This window comes from Oratosquilla oratoria, chromosome 10, assembly GCF_046742065.1.
Source record: "Oratosquilla oratoria isolate Oo_2021 chromosome 10, ASM4674206v1, whole genome shotgun sequence".
In the NCBI taxonomy this organism is placed as follows: domain Eukaryota; kingdom Metazoa; phylum Arthropoda; class Malacostraca; order Stomatopoda; family Squillidae; genus Oratosquilla; species Oratosquilla oratoria.
In genome coordinates this window covers 10,370,320-10,395,165 of record NC_134786.1, presented here as the reverse complement: position 1 = coordinate 10,395,165, position 24,846 = coordinate 10,370,320, and the positions used below count along the sequence as shown (strand labels likewise).

General features: G+C 40.8%; 2 protein-coding genes across 12 annotated transcripts in view; one reads left to right on the top strand and one right to left on the bottom strand.

Moving 5' to 3' along the window:
* Positions 1-9,523, bottom strand: part of LOC143029086 (lanC-like protein 2) — a 30,347-nt gene extending 20,824 nt beyond the window's left edge. For 2 of the 11 annotated variants that reach the window (XM_076191483.1, XM_076191485.1), the window contains exons 1-2: positions 9,411-9,482; positions 533-639 (exon numbers count right to left, since the gene is read on the bottom strand). In XM_076191483.1, coding sequence (XP_076047598.1) covers positions 533-611 — 79 coding nt within the window. In that variant the 5' untranslated portion in view covers positions 612-639; positions 9,411-9,482. Of the gene's footprint in view, positions 1-488; positions 640-1,181; positions 1,228-9,229; positions 9,307-9,410 lie in introns of those variants that run through there. The other 9 variants (XM_076191482.1, XM_076191484.1, XM_076191490.1 and 6 more) reach the window with 8 other exon arrangements.
* An 83-nt stretch (positions 9,524-9,606) lies between these two features.
* LOC143029085 (uncharacterized) overlaps positions 9,607-24,846 on the top strand; it is a 93,007-nt gene continuing 77,767 nt past the window's right edge. Inside the window, exons 1-2 of the mRNA XM_076191481.1 lie at positions 9,607-9,926; positions 11,986-12,144. Of these exons, the coding sequence (XP_076047596.1) occupies positions 9,616-9,926; positions 11,986-12,144 (470 nt within the window). The 5' untranslated portion in view covers positions 9,607-9,615. The remainder of the gene's footprint in view (positions 9,927-11,985; positions 12,145-24,846) is intronic.

Here is a 24,846-nt window from a genome sequence, read left to right as displayed (position 1 = left end):
AAATATGCTAGGTTCCCATAACCACAGTGCTTGCATGATCTGATGGATTCCCTCCCAGTTTATTATGATCATTCTTTGAAGTCTTGATTTAATGGTCCTTTCAACATGCTGGGCCCAGAATAGTGTGTTACCAAATGGAACTGATGAAGATAACACTCCCAGCCCCTATCCCTATCATCTGAATGAACTTGCTGCCAAACATGGACATATCCATATTAAATTTCTACTACTGAACACAAATTCCCCCACTGAATTTGTGGATCAGGAGGAAATTATTATAGCATTCAAAAGGCTGCACAGAGGAAGGTTCCTAAGATGTTATGGTGATATTTGATGACGAAAACCAAAATGTGGGACAGCTGATCCTGGGAAAAATATATATACATATGTATATATGAAAAAAATAATAATAATAGTATTAATAATAATAACAATAACAAAAATAAAGAAATAAATAAAATAAAATAAAAACATGCTCCATCACCCACAACATATCTCGGGCATGGAATGACATGTCTAGTTCAATGCTTGCCAACAGATGGAATTGCCTCTTGCATGGTACGGAGCTTGTGGTTGATTTTGAAGGGTTTGAGGCAGCTGATTCCCATCATCAGTTTGTTCAGGCTGGGGAAAACGCCACTGTAAATGACAAAAATGACTGGCTAGAGTGTGACAAGGGAGACCCATGACAAAAGGTGTTGACAGAGGAACAGATTATTGCTCTGGTTCTACACCATAATGAAGGCAACAACAGAAAAGATGATGACAATGATCTTGTAGTATCACAACCTAAAACACCAGAAGCAAGGGAGGCTACAAATCTTCTGCTGGGGTACTTTGAGCACCTGATCTTATCTAATGGTCCAATCTTAAGGGAAATTTGTGATCCTCTGATAAAACCCCAGTCAATGATCTATGAAGTATGCAAAAATAGAGATATTTTTCGAACCCACAACACCATCCCATCCTATGCCTAGCCCTATGTTGCAAACTAGCTCATTCTCATGACCAGACTATAATTTTCTTTTGTTTACATCACAAAACTTGTGATTGTTTACTTAAAAAAAAAGTCAATAAATCTTTGGAGCACCCTGTTTTTGTTTCCTTTATAGGTATAATTGATTTAGTTAATAAAAAAAACTGGAATTTTAACCAAGCACTTCCGGGATGAACATTATCACCTTGTGTTGATCCACTTAGAAAATTTCCCATGACTTTACAGCAGCCCTTTCTTAATACATATTAATACTGCTTCACTTCACAGGTTTTAGATATCACTTGTTTTTGGCTGCAAAGGAAATTGAAAATTCTTAATACATTTTGAATAGATCATACAATGATTAATTACAAGTGAAAACTAGTATATATTCAGCTGCCTCACATATATGTAGCAAATGTTATAATTTAGTTAAGATAAAATGACAAGAGCCAAGTGAGAAATTAATTTCAATGCCAGAAAATGTAGAATATTATAACTGGGCACTAGCTCAAAGAAATCATCATTTAATCATACAATGGGAAGTAAGAAAACAACTAAGATGAAAGAGGAAAAATATCTAGGACTGTGGATACGGGATAGTCTGTCACCCAACAAACGTATAAGTAAGATTATGAGGGAGATGTATGGTCTACTAGAAATCGTAAAGGCAGCCTTTTACATAATGTCATATACAGTAATAGTCTCCACACAAAATAAAAAAATATAACTAAAATTGAATGAATACAAACAGCAGCAACCAAAATGAAGGTAAATTGTATAAGTTTAGATTGGAAGTACTGGACCTGCCAATGTTAAAGGACTTGAGAAAAAGAAGGGGATTACATTCACAGCATTGAAGGTGTAGACTATGGTGATGGACATCATGACCTGGTATAGGAGGGCATCAAGAGGTCACAGTCACAAATTCAGACTGTTAGACTGAAGAAGGTGATTTTTTTTTTTCATATAGATGCATATACTCCTGGAATAACTTAGCAAGAAACTTACATGAATCTAAAGTTAGGTTGGATAATCCACGAGAAGCTAAGGTACGAGGGCAACAAGGGTGGGGATGGGAATGAAATGGGTGGGAGTGGGTGCATGCCTTGACTGGCTACCTCTCTTATAATGGGGAAGAATCCTTTGGTATATAGATAGATGATAACTGAGGAATATGAGGACCACACAAGTTTATCCCTTCCTGTATATAGTAATTCTTTTAATATCCATACAGTATTCATTATTTATACTACGCAGACATTTTTGTCCAGCACTATTACTCCATCAACCATCTAAATCTGCAAATGTGGCCAAACTGACCAATTATCTGTTGTTGTTCAGATAACCTGAGCTTTATTTGGATTCATGTAAAAGTGAACAATACAAAATTCATCTTTATGGACATATCTGAAAGTAGGTTGTACATTATATGGAAATTTGCAAGATCAGTGCATAAATGTGTTGGTCTTTGGACAGGACATTGACCGTACTAGGAAGGACATTACAGGGATTACTGTACAGTGAGACCTCTCATTAACGGACATTAATTAGCTGTGTTTGCGGTGTTTTTGATGCTGTTGTTTAGTGCATGCAATCACTATGCCACCCAAAAAACACTCCAAATCAACGAATTATTCACATCAACAGACACTGTTACCCCCCTTTTAGTCCATTAATGAGAGGTAGTACTGTACTACAATCTATTGCTTTAAGTCTCTCTTGCAGGAGTCTCACAGCTCCCAGCCCTGTACCCTACAACTAGTTATATACAACCAAATACATACATGTCTTTACATAATATCCACTTAATGTATTGAAGAGCAATCAATTAGTCGACCCCCCTTGGTCTCTTGTTGAAGACCTGCAGCCTTCAGGTTACCAGTAGCCTATGGGCGGGGCCATAAGTTACTCAGGGTAGATTTATTTTGTTGTTTAGGAATTGTTAGTGTGTGGTGTTGCAGTATGAGGTGTTCTGTGTCCTCTGTGTTGTGGTTGCATATGAAGCAGTTTTGAATCTGTGGTCAAGCCTATTCCATGTTGGTGCAATTTCAGTGTTTGATGGTGTCTGGAGCACAATCATGCTAGGGTGGTTCTTACTTGATGTGGGAGAATTGTTTCTTTGTTGGTGGATTACTGAATTTGGTAGTCTGTCTTTAAGGGTTTGTTTAATGGTCTTAATGTGTACATATTTCTGTGCGGATGTTTAGTGTGGTACATGTGGTGGGTTGTTATAATGTTTAATAGTATACTGCTAGTAAATATCTTTATTGTGTGTTCTGTTGGTGGTGCTTGTGAGGCGTACTGCAATGGGTGTATGGTGATAAGGGTTCTGGAGTAGAATTGTGATCTTTTCATTGTTATGTGGTGTTCTATAGGGAGGATTTTGGTTCTGTATAGGGGAGTCACTTGGGGTGGTTGTGGTGCATCCTGTTATTACTTTCAGTGCTCCATTCTGTAAAGTTAAGTTGTTTGTTTTGTCTTGCTGATTGTTGGGAACCATGCTGTGAAAGCATAGTTGAGGGTGGTTCTTAAGCATTCCTTGAGGATGTTAAGAGTCTCTCCTCTGTTGTCCAAAATCAGCACTTGTGATGGTTTTATATAGGTTAGATTCCTTGTTGATTCTTGCTGTCAGGTCCTTGCTACATGGGCTGAAAGTCATACGAGTATCAAATCTTATACCTATAATATTAGGATTCTTTTTCAATGGAGGGATTGGCCATTATATATATATATATATATATATATATATATATATATATATATATATATATATATATATATATATATATATATATATATATATATATATATATATAATGACGTAGATGTCGTAGCACATGAGTAAAATAAAACTTAGACCCACTCTCGGAGAAAGATAAGCTGAGATACAGGGTAAACACTATATTTCGACCACTGACTGTGTCTTCAGCAAGTACATATATAGAATAGGAAGACAAGAACATATATACTGAGGGAAATACTACAAAAGGGAACTAGGGAAATCTAAAGTCACGTGTCCTTGATGGAGTTGGACCTTTTGGAGTGAAGTTTGGTTACTACCAAGTTAGTACTAGCATCTGATGACCATTGACCTTCTCCTAATTTTAACATATCAAAAGATCAATGGTCATCAGAGGCTATTATCAACTTGGATGCAACCAAACTTATCTCCAAGGAACAAAAGGTCCAACCTCATCAAAGACACATGACATAAGGCTTCCATAGTTCCCTTTTGTAGTATTTCCCTCAGTATATATGTTCTTGTCTTCCTATTATGTGTATGTACCTGCTGAAGAGGATCACAGTCAGTGGTCAAAATATACCGTTTACCCTGTATCTCAGCTTATCTTTCTCTGAGAGTGGGTCTAAGTTATATATATATATATATATATATATATATAAATATATATATAATATACATACATACATATACCAAGACTTTTTCCCCCTTACAAGGGAGGTAGCCAAAAAGGAAAAGGCATAAAATCATTCCCACCCATTCCATCCCTGAATACACTCCACACCCCTCCACCCTCCCTCTTATCTTAGCACCTCCTGAATGACGGGTCAACCCTGCACCTTGTCCACTGCCCTGGGTCAGAAGCAGTGTCGCATGACACAGCACATCCACAGCAAGGTCGCTTCATTAAATCGACGACCCCCCTTCTCCATCCCCCCCCCATGCATAAAAGGAGAAGACGGGGAGAAATCCCTTTGGGCTGCATCAAATTTTGCTCACACATACTACCTCACCCCCCATCCCCACGCCCATTCCACCTCATGCATCACAACATCATCCATATACAACCATTCTCCAATCACCCCTGTCTTCTGTCCTCTCCCGTCCTTCCTCAACAGACATTCCCCTCTTCCCCAAAGCCCCTTTCACCCCATCCATCCACCTCATCCTAGGACGTCCCCTCATGTTCACTCCCTCCACATCTGCCTTCCATACCTCTTTTACTAGTCTTTCTTCACTCATTCTTTCCATGTGTCCAAACCATCCTAATACTCTTTCATCAACCCTATCTCCCAACTCCCTTTCCACCCCCGTTCTCCTCCTCAACTCCTCATTTCTCACTGTATCTAGCCTAGTAACCCCCATCATACTTCTCAGACACCTCATCTCAAACACATTCAAACTTCTTCTCTCTTCCTCTCTTATGTTCCATGTTTCTGCCCCATACAGTGCTGTTGGCACAATCACTCCTTCATACAGTCTCCTCTTAGCATCCATTCCCAAATGTCTATTCCTCATTACACTCTTCAATCCACCAAGGCATTTACTTGCTTCTCTCAATCACATTCTACCTCCACCTTCACTCCACCTTTTCCTGCCACATTTGCACCCAAGTATCTAAAACTATCCACTTCCTCCAGTCGCTCTCCCTTAATGCTCACTTCCAGTCTACTGCCACTTTCACCCCTTGTACATCTTATCACCTTACTTTTACCCACATTTATCTTTAGCTTTCTTCTATCACATACTCTCCCAAACTCTGTCACCAACTTCCTCAATCCCTCCTCCGATTCTGCCACAAGCACAGTGTCGTCTGCAAACAACAGCTGGCTCACCTCCCACTTTTCTCCATTTTCTTTAACCATCTCCAATCCCTGACCCACTGCCCTTGCATTTACCTCTCACACTACCCCATCCATGTATAAGTTGAACAGCCAGGGCGACATAACGCATCCTTGCCAAAGTCCCACCTTTACCTCGAACCATTCACTCTCTCCATTTCTAATCCTGACACAAGTTCTACTACCCTCATAAAAACTCTTGACAGCTCCTAGAAGGTTTCCTCCTATCCCATATATCTGCATAACCTCCTACAGTGCCTTTCTGTCTACCCTATCATAGCCTTTTCCAGATCCATAAAAGCCCAAAAATAATCCTTCCCCTTTCCTATAGCTTTCTCACATATTTGTCTTACCACAAAGATCTGATCTACACAACCTCTACCTGTCATAAATCCATACTGTTCCTCACCAATTACTCCCTCTGTTCCTCTCCTAATCCTCTCAATCAAGATCCTCCCATAAGCCTTCCCAACTACACTTAACAAGCTAATCCCTCTGAAACTACTACATTCACACTTGTCCCCTCTTCCCTTGTAAAGTGGAACTATACAGGCACTCCTCCAGCACACATTAAATAACCTCACCAGCCAGTCCACCATCACTGTACCTCCTTTTTTTAAACATTCTGCATGGCATCCATCCAGACCAGGTACCTTACCTGCTTTCATCATATATATATATATATATCACTATTGATTTCTAGGGTGACTTCCATTCTGTTATATATATTTCAGCTATTCTATTTTATTCAAGGAGGTTTGGGTGTCCTCTGCCACTACTTTGCATTTACTGTGTTAGGTTATTGTTAGGCTATCTGTATACGAGAACAGTGGTGAACACTGATGAGCATATGAGAACATCTGGTTCTGGTATAGTGAGATCACTTATGAAGAGATTGGACAGTAATGGTGAAAGTATTGCACCCTAAGAGACTCCAGTGCATAGCATATTTATCCCTGAGAGTTGATTGTTTTGGGTTACTCAGCACTGTGTTCCTGTTATGAAGTTGGTTAACCACTTGTTGTGTCCCAGTGATCTCCCTGGATAGTATGTGTCTACGTGGTGATGCAGGATCCCCAGAAGGTCTGTTTGGCTTTAAAATAAAGACCAAGCAAGCTCCTTTCCATATGCTTCGGTTCCTGCTTGTAGCCAGTACTGAAGAAATGATGGCCACTGTTATCACCCCATGCAAGTTATTATCATTTGAGAACAAGATCAGGACTGATAATCTAGTACCCAACATGCCTGCCCATTTGGAAAACTTTCATGGTGGGCTTCTTTCACCAATTCATGTTTCATACCTATTTCAACCTTCTTCACTTTCATCTTTTCTGTCATGTTATAATTCATCCTTTTCTAGGCTTTCTAGGCTGCTGACACTCTTTGTTGGCTGCATTTTACTTCTACTACATAGTCATTCTGCTTTTGTATATTTCTGCATTTACCTCCTTTATATAAAAGATTAGAAAATAAATAAATAAAATAAAAACAAATGGGTGTGGAATAGGTGGAGAGTGGGTGCATGCCTTGACTGGCTACCTCCCTTGTGAGGAGGAAAAAGCCTTTTGGTATTTAGATAGATATGATGACTGCACATACATGATATGATACATTTGTGGACTATATTTCACATATATGACTGCTCTATATTAATACAACATCAATATGTGTTTGGTCAATTTCTCTTTCATGATCATATCAATCTTTTTTAAGGTGAACACCATTCCTACAACTTTATAATCTTGTTATGCAATAAATCACTATACAACTTGGTTTTCAGGAATATAACCCAATTGTACAGTGAAGGGAACCAGTATTTTGAATGACACTAAACATCACTTATAACTGTCTTAGACTTATCCCATTACCTCTTAACTTATATCTCAAAAACTCAAAATCCGCTTAGAAAATTAAATGAAGGGTAGTATTGATGTGTGGCCTATTTACTGCCAAATGCATTGGCTGGCATATATCTACAGTTCCAGAAACAGTCAAACCTTAGCTACCAGCACACTTTTCAACTATGATTTCATTTAATTTTTCTATCAATTCAAGGTCATTTGAAGCCAGGAAATGATAGCAGTATTTATCTTATTTCATCCAAAAAAGTTCAGTGAAATTTATTCGATTTTGGGAAATAATGATACCTTTTTTTCATGAAAGTGACAGTTGCCAACAAGACTGACGAGTTAAACACCATATGAGGATGGAGCCTTTATTTGTATGACGTTTCTTGAAAAAGCTGTAATAAGCGAAACGTCGTACAAATAAAGGCTCCGTCCTCATATGGTGTTTAACTCGTCAGTCAAATAATGATACCTTCATTTACTTAAAAAATATAGAAAATAAAAATAAAATAAAATAAATAGGTGGTCAAGTAATCTTGTACACTTTTACCGTTACCAGTGCTTGAGTATGCCAATTTACATAAATCGGTAAACTTCTTAAAAGTGCACATCCACACAAAATAGCAATAGAGAACTAAATACTCATTTTATAAATTATAATACATCAATATAATATACATTTTTCTTGGTGGAAATCAATGACAAAAACTTTGCCAATCTAGAGAAACTCACAGTCAATCCAAACAAGACTATAAGCCAACATACAACCCGACATATATCAGGGAACACAACCAATCCCACATTACATAAAATTATTGCCTGTATACCTGTCCATGTGATTGGAGTAACCTGTTGAGACTTGGGCCATTTCCCCCCCATGGCAGTTATTTGGTCTAATGAGAGGGATGTGGCCCCACCAGGTGAGTATACACTAATGAACAGAGCTGTGACAACTGCTTGAGATGCCATCTTTGTTTTGAAAAATGCAGAGGTTGGAAAAAATTAAAGTATGATAAATTCATGTAACCTAACCTAACCTGCATTTTGTAATCCAGTACCCCTAATTCTAGAGGTCATCAGGGTCACTGTTGTCATCATAGATGTTAACAGCCAGTTTTGGTAATGTCATGAGTGGGAGAAGATCTGGTGCGCGATGTCAACGCCATCGTCAACCTAACATTGACTAGACTGAACAGATAACAACATGGCATTTCAAACCTATCACTACAGCTACATTCAGTAGTGTATCTGCTTTTAGCTATTTCTTTTTTATTATTGATTTCCACAACAAAAAACATATATTTCGTTGATGTATTTACAAATTTACAAAATCAATAATCTATTTTCTATTGTTATATCATGAAAGACTTCTAAAAATTACCACAAATTTGCACAAAAGCATAGATTTTCATTGCTCAAAATATCATTATCTAAGTTTGCCAACCTTAAATTGATCAATGTACTATTTAAGCATTTAAATTACATGATGCAGTCATTGTGATTGTAGCATAATACATAACTGCTATTGTTCCACATAACAATTAATGTGGCTCTTATTTTATGCACACAATTTATTTAAATTTACTTGAAATTTTCTCATATTTATGAAGAGGCATTTATGAAATTATGTGGAGTACCATATGAAAAGTGCAAAAACATGCATATACTTTATCAATTAACTTTTCCAAATACATTTTCACTGTCTTAAAGGCATGTGCAAATCATACTGAGATTATTAAGAAGCTAATCAAAATTAACTTATTAAATTTTCGTGTATAAAGTAAGCTAAAACTCTATGGGGTCTAGTTGCGACCCTACTTACCTAGGATACGGGCCAAGCCCAACCCTAAACAGTATGACCTTCTCTACAACCACAGAATGCATAACTACTGCCTGTCAATGGGTGGTGCATCGTCCCATGCTTCCCATCGGCATTCAGAGAACATAAATAAGATTATCAGTATAAAAATATCTTACAATTTATCATAAATTTCAAGAATTACCTTAACAGTCACATGGACTTGCCCCTTATGACGCGGTATGGACTGTCAGCTGATTGGGCGATCGATCCTCATGTAAACAATAGGGGTAAACCAAGTAACATGATAAAATGCATTTCAGTACACTAAGATAATAGTGTATAATGTAAGATAAAACTTATTCATTTGGGTAATATTTAGTCTTGGCCTGAAATAACTTGAGGGTCAAATGGTGAAACTAGAAAACAAACAATTCCCGTTTTCTTTGATGACGCTGACCCTATATCTGCGCAACTGTTACCATCGTCTGCTCAAACAAAACATGGCTGCTTTGAGGAGTATACTGTACAGGCTCTGGCCGTTTAAAAGTGAAAATAATCGTGGAAACAGTGAGCAACATGAACAAAAAGATGGAACCAAAAAAATTACGAGAGTATTGGGACCATGGGAGTCTTATATGGTAACCATACAGTCAATTTTGATATGGGAGAAGCCCCCGAAAAGTGCTTTGTCTGTGGTTGCCGTGAACGTTCTTTTTTGGTGAGTAGTTAAGTGCTACATTTAATCATCAGGAGCAGGACTTCGTGAAAGCTGTTTAATGAAATTGGACGTTGCAAAGCGATGTGTAGTATCGAATCGTGATAGATCATTATTTCGTAGGATAAATGGAAATCATAACAAAGGGGGTTCTTGAAGTGGGTGGGTCTGACACCAAGAATTGCATCATTGGGGCCTTATGCTTTGGTTCATTCGCACTTGATTTCATGTGATTGGAATTGAATAAACTAGTCTGACTTACCTGTGTGACAAATTTTCTTTTTTGTTATTGTTGATGATTCATTCCACATACAGTCATTTGTGATTATGTGGCATGAATACATGGCCTTGATCTGCAGGGTAGGGTGTAAGCTATGCCTGTGACAGTAGGATTATAGTAGTGTAGATTGCTTTGTACAGATCAAGGATACATTACTTTAGGTTGGATGTTAGATTGAAGTAATTGTTGCCTTATTACAATTAACTAATAGGAGAAGACTACTATAAACTCAAAGAAAATTAATTCTCATTATCTGCATTCATGTGGTTGGTTGAACAACATTGCATTGGAAATGAGGATGGTTTACATTTTGCCTATGATTGTGTATTTTATTTTGGTTTTCAATGCAAGAGGGGGTGGGGAAAAATTATCTGTAATGCACCAACCATTTGTGTAAAATTACTTTATCTCCACCGAGTTCCAATTTTATGAATAAAAGTCTCAGTTTTGGGAATAGTACTTAGTTATTTGTGTACTACCAGAGTTTATGATACGTTTTGTTGTTTTGTACAAAATTTGGGTGATTTATTAATGATTGGTTATGTACATTTAAGATACACTCATGAACTCTGCCTTATTGAATTGAGTACAGTGTTCACCTTAAACAAATGTAAATAATGCAACAATCTTCTAGAATGTATTCCTTGCATATATGGAGGGTCTGGTGTGTACAGTCAAATCTGGGATCTGATTCAAAGATTTTGATTGTTTATATTTAAGGAGCATGTCCAAATTAATGTTATGTAATATGGTATTATACTTAACCCCCTGTATTTGATAAAATGGAGCAATAATGATGAGTGTATGCAAATGGTGGCTGTGCGAGACGGGTACCAGAGAGAACATTCCCCCTGTCACCCATCATCATAAGTCAATATCCTCACCTTCATTTGGAGCTGCAGTTCCACAGGACTAGGCAAAATCCCTCACCATCAAGTAAATGCTCATTTTCTCCCCCTTTTCACATGAAAGGGGACATCTGGCAACTGCTCTTCTACTACTATTGTAACCGAGTGACAAAAAAAAGTTTCAGACTAATACAACACAGACAGCAGTTTAAATTTTCTTAAAAAAGTTTATGGGGATGTCTTGGGAGTGGGCATTTTCAGTCAGTGAAACTTGAGAACAATTGTTATACTTGAATTTTATCAAAATAGGTTGTCCAGATTTTGATGGAGAATTGAAATGGGGAAATTTGAGAGTATAAATTCTGTGATATGCCATTACTAATGTAATTCCAGTATTTAATTACTTTGCTTGAGTTAAGTCAGTTATAGGATGACAAATGCAATGTGTATAATTAGATCATAAGAGCCAGATGTAAAACAGGTTAACAGATAATGATGATAATAATTGTTGCTTCGTGTTTCACTAAATGGAAAACTTGCAGCACCATGGTGGCTGGCAACATTCTCTAGGAAGAAACTTTAGACTGTTGTATTGGTATGGGATTAGATCTGTCACTAGCGGAAAGTAGTAGGAGGGGAGCTGTTGCTGGTTGTCAGCTCTCCACTTGTGAAAAGGTGTAATAAATACAGTTGAAGTTGACAGGATCATAGGCCCAGCCTGGAGAATCGGTGTCATTCCCTTTGCTGCACCTCCTAATGGAGGTGAGGGGATTAATGGGTTTTGGAAATGGGCAGCTTCTCTGTTCATCATGTAGGACCACCACAAGCAAGTACCCATCACTAGTCCCATGTTAACAAAAGATGCGGAAACATCTTTTTATCCTGGATCTGGAGATGTACAAAACTTCCTAAATCTAGTGATCTTCTACACCAGGTTGTTAGTGGCAAGTGAGCTTCGTGTGTACTTTGTGTTGAGTGTGGTGGTGCTCGGTGTGTTCCTGCACCAGCAATGGGTCCATAGCATCTGGCCAGAAATTCGCCTTCCTCCTAAGGACCCAGAAGACACAGAAGAATGGACCCCTGTTCATCCAAGGTCAGTCTTGCCATCTTTCACTGCTCTGGCATGCCAGAGGTTCCTTAAGTTAGGGATAGGGAGAGGACTTTGTTTATACACTAAACCCTCGTTATACTGAATTTCAACTATATTGACCCTAGTGAGACCTACCAACCAGTCTTCTGATATAACAAACAAGGTTGGTATATGTGGTGCAAGGTTTGGTATGGATGGCAATTGCATGGAAAGTCTAAATACCTGTCTACATACATTATGTACTTTCAATTATGATGACCAAGCCTTCCCTCCAATTAGTTCAATGTATCGAGGGTTTACTGTAGTCGGCATGCTTAGAAGGAGTGTGTTTATTATTTTATTCATCTCTGTGGCAGACCTTTAGTAAGGAAGATGTTGAAATTTTCTTGATAAGCCCTTCAGTACAAGGGGCAGGCCCTTGTTCTTTTACTCTGACTGCCATCAGGCTAATGTATTAATTTCTGTTTTGTTCCTCTTTTAAGGAAGGGGTCGCTTGGTTTAAAGGGCATCTTCATGTACAAGAAAGTTGTTGTTTGTTCAAAATGAGGTTGACTTGAGGATACAAGACGTTTATTTATGTGATGTCTGTACTGTTCAATTTTACACTTTTGTTAATGCAGTTTATGTTTTAATTTTTTTTCATTTAGTTTTGGTTGTGGTTTGGTTGGCTAATTGTTTCCTCAAGTTTCACTGAATGGAAACAGTCCCACAGCAGTTGACAATCGTCCTTGGGTCTTCCCACAGGTCTCTGGTAAGAAACCTTGGACTGTTGTCTGTGTTGTAATGGTTTGGAACTGTTTCTGTCTCACCAGCTGAAATTGGTAAGATGAAGGGAGTGTTTAATGGTTGTCAGCTCTCCATGTTTGAGAAAGTGAAAGAAATATAGGTGACATTGATAGAGATCTGGAGACCAAATGTCAGCCCCATTGGGTTACACGCATGAAGGGGAAGGGGTTGATGGATTTTGAAAATGGGAAGCTTTGCTGTCCACCTTGAAAGATCACCACATGCAAGTATCTGTCTTTGTCCCATGGATTTGATCATACCTTAGGAGTACAAATATCAGGATATTCCCAATTCCCGTCTGCCTCTTAGAATAAAGAAGAAAAAAGTCATTATGATCTGGTGTGTGATAGAATACCAATGTTCTGTTCAGCAAGAAGAACTTTGGTCTGTTAATCCTTTGTGTTAATGATAGTGTCTTTTTCTGTGCAAGTCACTAATTAAAGATGTGAATGCATTTATTACCCAAGGGGTTATTGTAGTTGAATGAAATAACCTGGTTTGAAAAATGTTAACGTGCCTATAAGGCAGCCACAAAACCGTGAACGCTAACAAGTTTTCGCTCATAACATTTGCTACATTTACTACGCATGTTGTCATAAATAACCTTACTAACAACGTGAACACCACAATGCATGAACATAAGGATGTGCATGTAAATAGTTGAAGTATTGCCCAGTAGCTATTAGTTGCGACAAAATGTAAGTGATCGTAGCGGCAGGCACGTGGCCGAAAGGACAACAAACAATGCATGCTCGAGAACGAAGCGCATCTGAAGCAGAGTCTGATCTATTAAATATTCCATTTGAAAAAAAGACCAACGAGGAAGAAATTATGCTGATTAAGAAATGAAAATAGATTGCGAGTGATGTATTTACTTGAGTGAATTAAATTGTGCAGCTCTTCATGACATGATTTGTTATTGGATTTTTATCAAAAATAGACCTCTTTGCGAGGAATAAAACAAAAAGCAATGGAATCATATAATTATCAAAAGTTGAGTGCATGCGCTGTGCTCGGACGACTTCAAATAGGTGGTTGGAGAGGTCGCCAGTTGTGGAATTTACTTTTCCTTACCCAGAGTTCTTGTGAAGCAGATTAAATTATTTTGTTAAATATTATAAAGCGCTTATGTCTTGCGAGATTCGTGGAAGTGTGTGAAGGAAAGGATGAGTAGGAGGAGAGGGTGGGTAGTGGTGATGGCTATTATTAGTTTGCGGTGCGTGGTCGCCCCTGCTTCGACGACTGTGACCTTGTCGTCCATTCCAGTATCAGTGTTCACGGTTAACTAAGTTCAGTGACACAGTTCTACAACATGTTTATTTTTCTAGTGTACTTCTTTGTTTATCTTAGCGTTTCATCTCATGACGTTTCATCTCGTGGCGATTATTTTCTCACCTCATGACGAAATTATCGTTGTCACCAAACTTTGTTATTCATTTGTGGCCCCAAGATATTGTAACGGTAATCAACTCGACTAATATATCTTGCTTCACCAAATTGATTGTAATAACCTAAATCACTCTGATATCACGAGGGAGATCACCTCATGATATCAGCATGAGATAAGTAGTCTGTCTTACCTCCGGGCGACAGCAAGTCAGTCACGTGACCTAGAAAACGATTTCAAGTGAACAAGGCCGAGGGGTGCTGTTCAAGGTTGGATGAAGACTGGGATGGATCGGGGGTCTGCCTGGGTGTACCTGTGTGTTCTCGTGGCTGTTTTCACTGATTGATCGATCGATGTGCGTACAAAAAAAAAAATTCGGAAAATGGTGAATCCCACATCGTCTAAGAGATCACATCCATTGATAATTTAGGTGAATACACATATCTTATTCACTGCTGTTGGGAACCTAGTTTTTAGACCTGGCTGTCGCCGGGCGATTTTATTCAGCCAGGCAAAAATCCCCTGCCCAGCGAAGGCGCTGAATCTCCTAAGGAACCAACGAGAAATACAGTTGCCGTCACTTCCAAGTACAACGGCTAGGCGATCTCATGAAGGGGCAGTGGGCAGTGCGTCAACCTCTATATATTGTAAATGGTCGGCGTTTGGACAAAAGCTTCCTATTGGCGTAGTGTACAGAAGTCTGGTGATGGGCCTTAGGGACAAGGCCTTGACTGTACGCCCCAAAGGATTCAAGTACAAGATCTCATAGTACTCAGCAGAAATATTTTGAGATAGGAAGATGTTTTGAATATGTATTCACAGGTGAAGCCTAAACATTTTTTAACTCGATTTAGTTATAAACTAGCCAGGTTTATTGAGTTCTTTTTCCCCAAATGATCTGATAAGATGACCCCCCCCCCCGGCCGCACGTCAGATAGGTAGTACATGCGAGTGAGGAACTTTTGCACAATAACGCGAGTAGAATGTGTACCTGGGGCGGGGCGGGGTGGGGGCAGAAAAAGCTTAGAGTCGATTACGCCCTAAAAGATTACATCTCTGTGTCCTAGATTTCGAACCTTTTCGCACGTGGGGGAGGGGGATATTTATCATCGTATTGTGTCTGCCGTCAGGGTGTTGTGTTCGCCATTGTGATGCTCCTTCAGTGAAGGAGTTCAAGATGGTTCATTGTAATATTTGTTTATCTCAGTTCAGAAGAGAGCGTCTGCCACGCGATTAATGTCCATGGTGGTCTCCGTTAGGAAAATTAAAGATCAGGTGCTGACACCTACATTACTAACCAGGATTTAACCTTGACTGTGAAGAAAAAATATAAAAATATCACCATCCTACTTCCATAAAGTGGGAAGTGAGAAACCCTGGTAGGGTAAGCCCTGTGAGTTTTTTTTTTAGGCCGACATTTAGTCGCCTCCGCCTGGCCACCGCTGTTGGGAACCAACGCAAGAAGAACGTAGCGGGTCCCAGTAATCGAACTCGCGACCACCTGTCCATGGGTTCGGCACGGTATCCACTGGGCGACTGCACAGACAACTTGAATAAAATAGTTTGACCATAACGCACAGAAAAGGGGGTCAATTTAGTGGTTGTGTGGTGTGGTATGGTGTCAAACGCCTTGTAGAAGTCACCGAAGCATGTGACTGGTATGGAAAAAAAAAAAAAAAGCGAGGTGGTGTGGAAGACTGCGTGCAGTAGTTGGTTCAAGACCCGTAATAAGCGGCTGGCGGTTGTGAAAAAAAAATACTCTTGATCTGATATCGACGGCTTTCTCTCAAATCTTATCATACAGGAACGAAGTGCCAGGTGTCGATTTACACACACACACACGTCCATGTATCCCTCTAAACCTAAAAGTAGTCAGAAATGATTTTGCTTGTTGCATCGTCAATGAATGGAATAAGATTGAAGGCGAGGCATTTGAACGTTCGAAAGGTCTGTTTGCCTCATGCTTTGTACTCACGACTGCCTCACTGCGACCAAATTGATTCATTTCTGGTTGTACGTTTTGAATAGTACGATTGTTAGCCCACTGTCACAGCCAGTGGCGGGTGACGCGCATCCTACTGTCTGGCATCCTATTTGGGTAAGCGCGATGGTTGTAGTTCAGTTAAATTAGATTTTCAGCCTCGTGTATTGGAGCTCGAAGTAGATCAGTCCCATCAAGAAACAAGAATTATTGCGCTAGACGATTGTGCGAGGGTCATCATTGAGCCATGAACGATAATCGTACCGAGCAAGACGTACCTCTAGCGTTCGAACGTGGGCTCGCTTTTGAGAGTGTTTTGTTGACGGTGATGGTGGAGCAGCTGTTGCCTCACTGCCAGAATTGCTCACGCGCTTGGCGATGTTCTCGTTGTTGCCGGTCTGGCATGTATGGGAGGGGGTGGGACGCTGAGGGGGGAGGGGGCGTGACACCCATGCCAACATCTCAGCAACTGTGACCTCGTTTTCTTCAGATTGTTGTCACTTTTAATTCGTCTTGGGTTTAGCAATATTGTTATTGTTCTGGAGATCCCGCCTTTGTAATCATTTTTATCCGACCTAGATATGGACCAAAAGGTCTCCTGTCGGCATGCTCCGCCTTTGAAGGAAATGTGCGTTGTTGTATAGTTTCGTTGTATTTGCCCGTGTCATGTCTCGTCATTTTATAGTCAGCAGCGGCGTCTCTTTGGTCCAATCGCGACGACGAATCAAGAAGGTCTCATTCCACGAAATCATGACTGCAGCCTCACCCCTGAAGTCGAGTAAAATCGTCCGATGTGAGCCTACACGAAATCCGTAAATTGTCATCACAGTGAAGGAGTCGTTTTAGTCCCCAAGCTGAACAAGATCATCCGGCGAGAGAGCATGCGCAAAGCAGTGACGTGCAAAGCTTTGGTGGTGGACTCCGGGGCCAACCCTGTGCGCCCCAAAGAATCGGGGATAAGTCCTCATAGTACTGGGAAACGTGATAAGAAAGGAAGATATTTTGAATATGTAAACACGTATGAAACATGAACTAAACGCTATTTGACTTAAATGTAAATCAACCAAATATATTAAGTTCTATTCCCCCTAATGATTTGGTTGGATACCCACGCGCGGCCTCCGCCCCCACCACTGCACGTCACAGACACAAAACACGTCATAGCTGTGTCGAGCCTCGCATAACACTGTATTTTATTCTGGCTACATGCAGACCAAAGAAGGCACGGCTTTGCTTTCACTTCCAAGCACCATAGCTTCTTGCATTTTGTCGTAGATTTACGACCTCGTGTCTTCGAGGTTGTAAGAGACTTGTTCACATTTTAAATCTACGACCCAAGAGTGCTTGCTTCCCCCAAACTCTCTTAATTAAAAGGCGACATCTACCACTGTAATCATCAGGAGTGAAGGCAGCTGTGCCCCCACCCCACGGCTGAATAAAACCGCCGGACAGCAGTTAAATATTAGTTGCGAGAAGCAGCGGGAGGGAGAACATAAGATTGGGGATTGCAAGAGACCATAAGGCCTGCTCTAGGTAGTTCCATGTTCATTACCACCTGTAACCCTTTCTCGGCAGATGGAGTTTCCCTCTAGTGAATGAAATCACTTGGCAGCAGAAAAAAATTAAGGCACAGTTCATTAGCTGTGGAAAGTTAGTAGCAAACCGAAATGTTGACGTCACAGTTACCCTCTATCGGCAGTTGAGTAAACTACCGAGATGCGGACAATCTCTGTGCATTGAAAAGAGTAAACATGATCGACATCCGACCCATTTCCAAAGGATTTATTGTTAGAGGACGATGTCCCTGGGGCCAAAATAGACATTCAACGTATTGACATTTATTCTAACATTCAACTGAAGCGTTGGTTGGAGTGTCGAGGACTAAAAACTGCGGAACCAAGTTGGAAAGGCACGCTCTCCGTCATGGCCATTTCTGCTAGCCCCATTGATTGGACGAGAAGTCGCACCATTATTCTACAGTTATTGAAACAACATAGCTGCTTATGGAACATTATGAACAAGGGGCGTGTGTGTGAGCTTTGTTACGAGGAAAGAAGTACTCTGAACCGTAACATTAGAAGTGATAGGTTAGATGCTGTTGTGCAATTTTCCATCGCAGCCCCCATAAAAAACACACTAACTTTTAAAATCGCCACTGACGTTACTATTGATTTGCGGTATTTATAGGGTTCAAAATACTCATAAAGATAGGGCCTACACAACGGTATTGATAAGAATTGTATTTGTGAGACTGGTAAACAACTTGTATATATACCGGTTTTTCCTTGAAAAGAATAGGCCTGTACGATAAATTGTAGGCACCTGCAGGCAACAGATTTTTATGGTTTCCCTGCTCCCAGCACTGACATCACTTGCAAGAGTTTTTAGGTGCGGTTGTACTGTTCTCCATCGTAGCCCCCGAAAAAAAAGATAGCTATTGACGTTAATATTAATTTCCGGTACTTGTTTATGGAGTTCGAAATTCTCAGAATTAATGGAGCTATATATGTGTGTGTTTGCGTGTGTATGTAAGAGTGGTCACTGGGAAAAATAAAGCAAAGCGCTTTCGTATATTACATCGTGCAAGTAATATACGAAAGCGCTTTGCTTCGTTTATTTTTCTTTCCCAGTGGTCACTCCTGCATAGCAGAATACGATAATATTGTTTATTAGCACAGACCCACGTCCACGTGTGTGTGTGTGTGTGTGTGTATATGTATATATATATATGTATATGTATAATCCCCTTTACATCAAGTAGGTCTCCGTCCTACAGAATGGACATAAATTCACTAGAACCAGTAAAGAGAAGAATGACCAAAATGATACATGGACTCGGAAATTTGCCTACGAAGAGAGGCTTAGGCACCTAAACTTACACTCTCTGGAAAGACGCAGAGTGCGGGGTGATCTAATAGAGGTGTTCAAGTGGATCAAAGGCTATTCAAGGGTGATGCAAACAAGGTCATCATAATAAAACAACAGGACAGGACTCGCAGTAATGGGTATAAACTGAACAGATTTAGATTTAAGAAGGAAATAGGCAAGAATTTGTTTACTTATAGGGTGGTCGATGAATGGAATAAACTTAGTAACCATGTAGTAAGCACTGAAAATATCAGTTGTTTTAAAAAACGATTAGACAACTTTATGGATGGGGATGACAGGTGGTGATGGATACGGAGCTGCCTAGTGTAGGCCTTATGGTCTCTTGCAGTCTCCTTTATTCTTATGTTCTTATGCCTTTGTCGTAGCGCTAACAACAGTTGAATGATATGTATGTCATCGTGATAGTCAGTCTCGATGCACTGTCTTCCTCCAAGATGGAAGAGCTGATGATTTGCTGGAGACGAAATTCGGTCAGTTGAAGGGTATCCATGTTCGAATGCGTTCTGATTCGTAGATAAGTGCGAGGGAATAACTGTGTGGGTTACTGTGCGTAAACAAATCACTTTGTTCTCACCCACGGCAAAAATCGACCGTTTTGCTTTGTTGCCCGATGCCAGTATACTGTAAACAAAGCGAAATAGAACGAGTCTGTTTTCCCGACAGAACTGTCACAGGCTCCGTAATGGTACATGTGAAATATATGCAATAAAATATATAGCAGGTTTAATACGTTAACCATTAGAATAAAGGAAATTGAGAAGGTGCATGCCCCCTCCCCCCATCTATTCTCATCACGTGGTATTCGGTCGTCTTGCAATAAAAGAAAGGGGATGTGCGTTGTAGGAAATGCGTTCAACTGCTGCCCCCACGTGACCTCCGGCGACACTGTTGACAAACCGTCTTGTTTCCGCCTTTCTCTTACGTAACGAAATGGGAAGAGAGCCCGGCGAGTTTTGTTTCTTGTGCTTGTTTTGGGGCACGCGACGCGCAGGACCGGTGGGACATTTCGCGAAGTTTCTTTTCTATTGTTTCAGGACTGTTGGTGCAGATAGGTTTTCGGGTTCTGTTCCAATATCACGCAAGCACGTTTTCTCTTATTTCTTTTTTACATTTGGAAGATCTATTTTTTTCTTTTCTTTTTATGAAATAGTTACATTAAGTTAGGTTAGGACCTATTGATCAACGTAAGTTTCGTGGTGTTCGTGCTTGCGTGATTCTGGAGTTTTACGAGAAGGATTTGTGCTCGGGATTGATAATAAGATGTATTCATTATTACACGATGAAAACAAAATGCGGCACATCCCCGCCGCCTCGGTTTCTGTCACAATTCCCCTCTGTAATATTAGGTAAATGTGGTCACTCGTTTTTCATCTGTTTACTGCCATCTTGAAGTTCATTGGTGTTCCTCGTCCTTCCTCTGCAAGAAGTGATTGATGATCATGGTTTTGTGGTCACGTGGTCGACAGCTGTTTCCTCCAGGATGAACTCGTGGCTCGTGAAGTCCGATCAATAATGATATGAACTTGTACACAACACACACACACACACACGTCTCCTTGCTTATGGGGTTCAGTGCTTTTATTTTATTTTTTCGTCGTCATGGCGGAGCGAACTGGGACGTGGAAGTGAGATTCAAAACACCACACAAGAAAGTCGCTTGTCATGTGGACAGCGCATCCCGTACGTCGAAAAATCCTAATAAAATTTAGACCGTGAGCTGGACGTGACTAAAATTCACCTAGCGTCAGCCAGAAACAAATTAGAATACAGTAATTAAGAACAGTCTCCCCTCAGATGAATAGAGCCATCAGGTAGGATGGCCAAGGAGATGCAAGTAGCCCAAGCTCGTGAGTGGCTTCGCCCGCCATTGGACTGTTGCCCGGATTTTTCATTATTTGTTTATTTTTCGGAGGCACCGACGTTGTGGCAGACCACATGGTCTTTCCGGCGTGTCTGAACCCCTTGTCCCCGGGCACGTGGATTGCGACGTTCGCTGGGTGGTAGCCAGAACAATATTTGTGAAGTAGGCCACTGTTGTAAAAGTTCGTTTGGTCGGAGGTTTGGTTTGTTTTTGAAATCTGTAAGCCAAATATTTGGATTATTCTTTTTTATTTTTAAATTTATTATTATTATTATTATTATTATTATCATCATCATCATTATTTTACATACATGATTGAAACCAAAATGCGTTAGACAGACCAGAATGATAATCGTTGAGGCCAATTTGCTCCGGTGACGCGCATCATATTTAGGTAAAAGTGTTGGTAGGTTAGATTATCAGCTTCGTACTTTTTAGCTCGAAGCAAAACAGCCCATTCAAAAACAATGAATGGGTGCTCTAGGCAGTCGTTTGATGATCATTAGTAATTCATGAACGATTATGGAGCGATAATCGCATCGAACAAATACCTGTAAGGCGGGCAAGATAATTGAAAGTGTTAAATTCTTTGCTCACTGTGGGAGAGACACTCTCAGCCTTGAGCGTGGGCTTGATTGGGGTGACGTGAAGAAAACAACAGACGAAGCGTCAAAGTGCTTACATTAGATTCAAATAGAAATAGATGATAATATTGAACACTAATTTTTATTCGAAAATATCAGTATATACACGGTAGGTATATTGTGTCGTTAACAGATGCCAGGTCTACACACGCTGCGCGCGCATGCACGCGCACACATACGCACACACACACGCACACACATACACACGCACACACACACACACACACACACACACACACACACTCACACACTCACACACACACACACACACTCACACTGCAATCCGAGACGCATCGGTATGGTGACCAAGGAAGGATCGAATGCTTTTGGTGTAGGGTTCCATCCCGTTGGATCTTCTATTGCCTCACCACTCGGGTCTTGTGGCAGTTTAGGATCGCATTCTATTCAGCACGACAGCGGCCCCCTTCCTGAATGGGTTTCCCAAGGAGGAGATCCTGTTCACTTCGTCCCAGGACGTCGCTTGGCGCTAGCCAGAACAAAACTTATAAAGTCCTTCGCCACAGCAGAGGTGTCGGTGTGAGGTGTTAGCCTAGTGTGATTTTGTCAAAAGAATTATTGCCAAATGAACCCGGAACGGTTGTGGAGAGTGTGTGGTCGGGAGCAGGGGTAGGGGGGTGGGGGGGTTGTGCTCTTGGCACCTGTAGGTATGACACCCTCCTTCCCTTTCTCTTCTTCCCTCGACCTCCTCGTCCTCCTTCACCTCCACACGTTGGGCGGGTCGCGTGGTCCCAAGCCAGGACAGCCCCAAATTGACTGACGCACTTCGCCCCGTGACGTCTTCAGTGATTTCCCTCTGCCTAATGAAATCGCCTGGCGGCAACAGACGAAATAAACATGGTGACGTCAGAGGGTCAACCCATATGTGGACGTTATTCTCAGCTGAATAAAATCGTCAGACGTCATGAAACAAGTGGGTGAGCTCTGCGTTCAGCATGAGAGGTGCCCGGGCCAGCTGCGATGAGTGGGTGGATGTTGAGGAGGGGGGGAGGGTGCTTGCTGGCATCACTATAACGTTTTTACCCCCCATAGCGTTGTAAACCCCCACCATCTCCCCAAGATCCACTTTAGCTCTTATTGGATGTTGCTCCCCAGTAATGTGTAACAAAGCAACCCTCATCTCTCTCTCTCTCTCTCACACACACACACACACACACACACACACACACACACACACACACACACACACACACACACACTAATTGTCCTTGCAATCATGCCGGATCTGTTTGGGGCGTGGCATACAACATCGCCAGTGGTTGGCGTCAGTAGAAGCTACCCTTGCAAGATTCCGAATGTGTGTACTGCCTCGTGACAGCCAAAGTAGTATTTACAACAGTACCGTGTGACCAGGATGTAGCCAATTCATACACACGCACGCGCTAAGACACACACACACGCACAATTCTGGGTCTGTTCCATAATGTTTTAGTTGAAGGTGACTCGGACAAATTGGGCCCTGTGCATCAGCCGGAAAAAATATATATACCCTTTTGGCGTTTAGATTTCCAAGGAATAGCCACTTGGCGGCAGCCACAATGAACGTAATGGTTGGATACAGACTACAAATGGAGGTAGTCTTGCAACTGAATGGCATTGTGTTGACGTTTCTCGTTGTCACGGTTTTGTGTCGTATGCTATGCTGAATTCCTGAGGTTTAAAAAAAATCCTCCGGGGAACTACTAAATGCTGATTAAGATTGCCATACTTATGAAGAATTGAGGCTGTAAAGTATGCTATCGGAATAATGTTAAATTTATATAATTTGAAATGTGAGTGTGGACCGAGAGGAATGGTGTGGGAGTATGTCTTGCCGCGAGTAGCTTTCAATTGCGTCGTGGGGTTTGACTGACTGTCGTCGTTGTTCGTCTTAGTTGAATGTTTGAATGTTCACAAATCTTGTGCTACCACGTGATGCTCCGCGCAGGGTGGGTTCAGTGTTTTATTATGGCTTAATGAAATGAAATACGTATGCATGTACGGGTAGACGTTGGAGGTGCGTGCTAGTATCTGAAAGACCTTGACTCCGCTGACAGAAATGGCGTAGTTTATGAGTTTCCATTTCTTGACCATTTTAAGTCTTCGGGTCATAGGAATTTGTTCCTCTGGGTTTCGTATGCTTAGACACGCGCTCGTAGAGTACGGTAGCAGTCCCGTTACGGTCGTATTGTATAATACAATAATTACTTAGCAACTCGGGAACAGTAAGGGTCGTTATATCGGGGTTCCCGCGTAATGGTACAAGTAATTCTCGCGGAAGTCGCCGTCGAAGTGTAAACAGACCGACGTGCGTTGTCTTTTGTAAGTCATATTACATTTTAAAGTAAATTGATAACCAAAAGTGATTAGTTTAAGCATTGTTATTTTTAGTCAGACATTTTACCCTCTGAAATAAATCAATAACCAAAAGCGATCAGTTAAAGCTGATTAGTTTACGATCTTGGTTATCGTTGCCTGTCACCAGAATTATGATGTCTTTGACAAACCAGACGAGCACACCTGTGTTAGCTGCTGATAAAATCACTTTAAGGTTGCAATTTTACTCCTTAAGTATTACCAAAATTTTCAATAGAAGCTTTAGTGTGTAAGTGCCAGCGACGGGAACCTGCAAGGTGGATGTCAGATAGGTTTATCTCCCCGCTGTCCTCCAAAACCAAAGTGATGGACTCCATCTGTAGGAGCCCCGAGAGGCTGGCACTCGATCTTTTGCCCGGTGCAAGGTTGAGGTCCAGGCGGATAGCTCCTCAAAAAAATAAATAGTAACAATGGTAATAAACAAAAATAAATAGTAATAATGATAAATAATAATAATAATAGTAAAAGACCATGATTTCCACCACTTCTGAAGAAGTGAAAACCGGCGACTGTTCCTCGCCAAATAAGATGGTGACATAGAAACGTCCCATACACACACACCACCGACAGCTCTTCGTGCATATTTCAGGCGTGGAGACTGTTGCCGGTGGCTGTGGGGCCAAGGTTTTTTTCCGAATAGTGAAACACTGTATTGTAAAAATACTTTTAATGAATTGTATGACAAGACACAGCCAACTGGAACTACTGAATCGTCAACCTACTTCTCATCCAAGAAATGACCTTTATAGGCAGTTTGGGAGTTCGAGACTCTGCCTGCACCGCG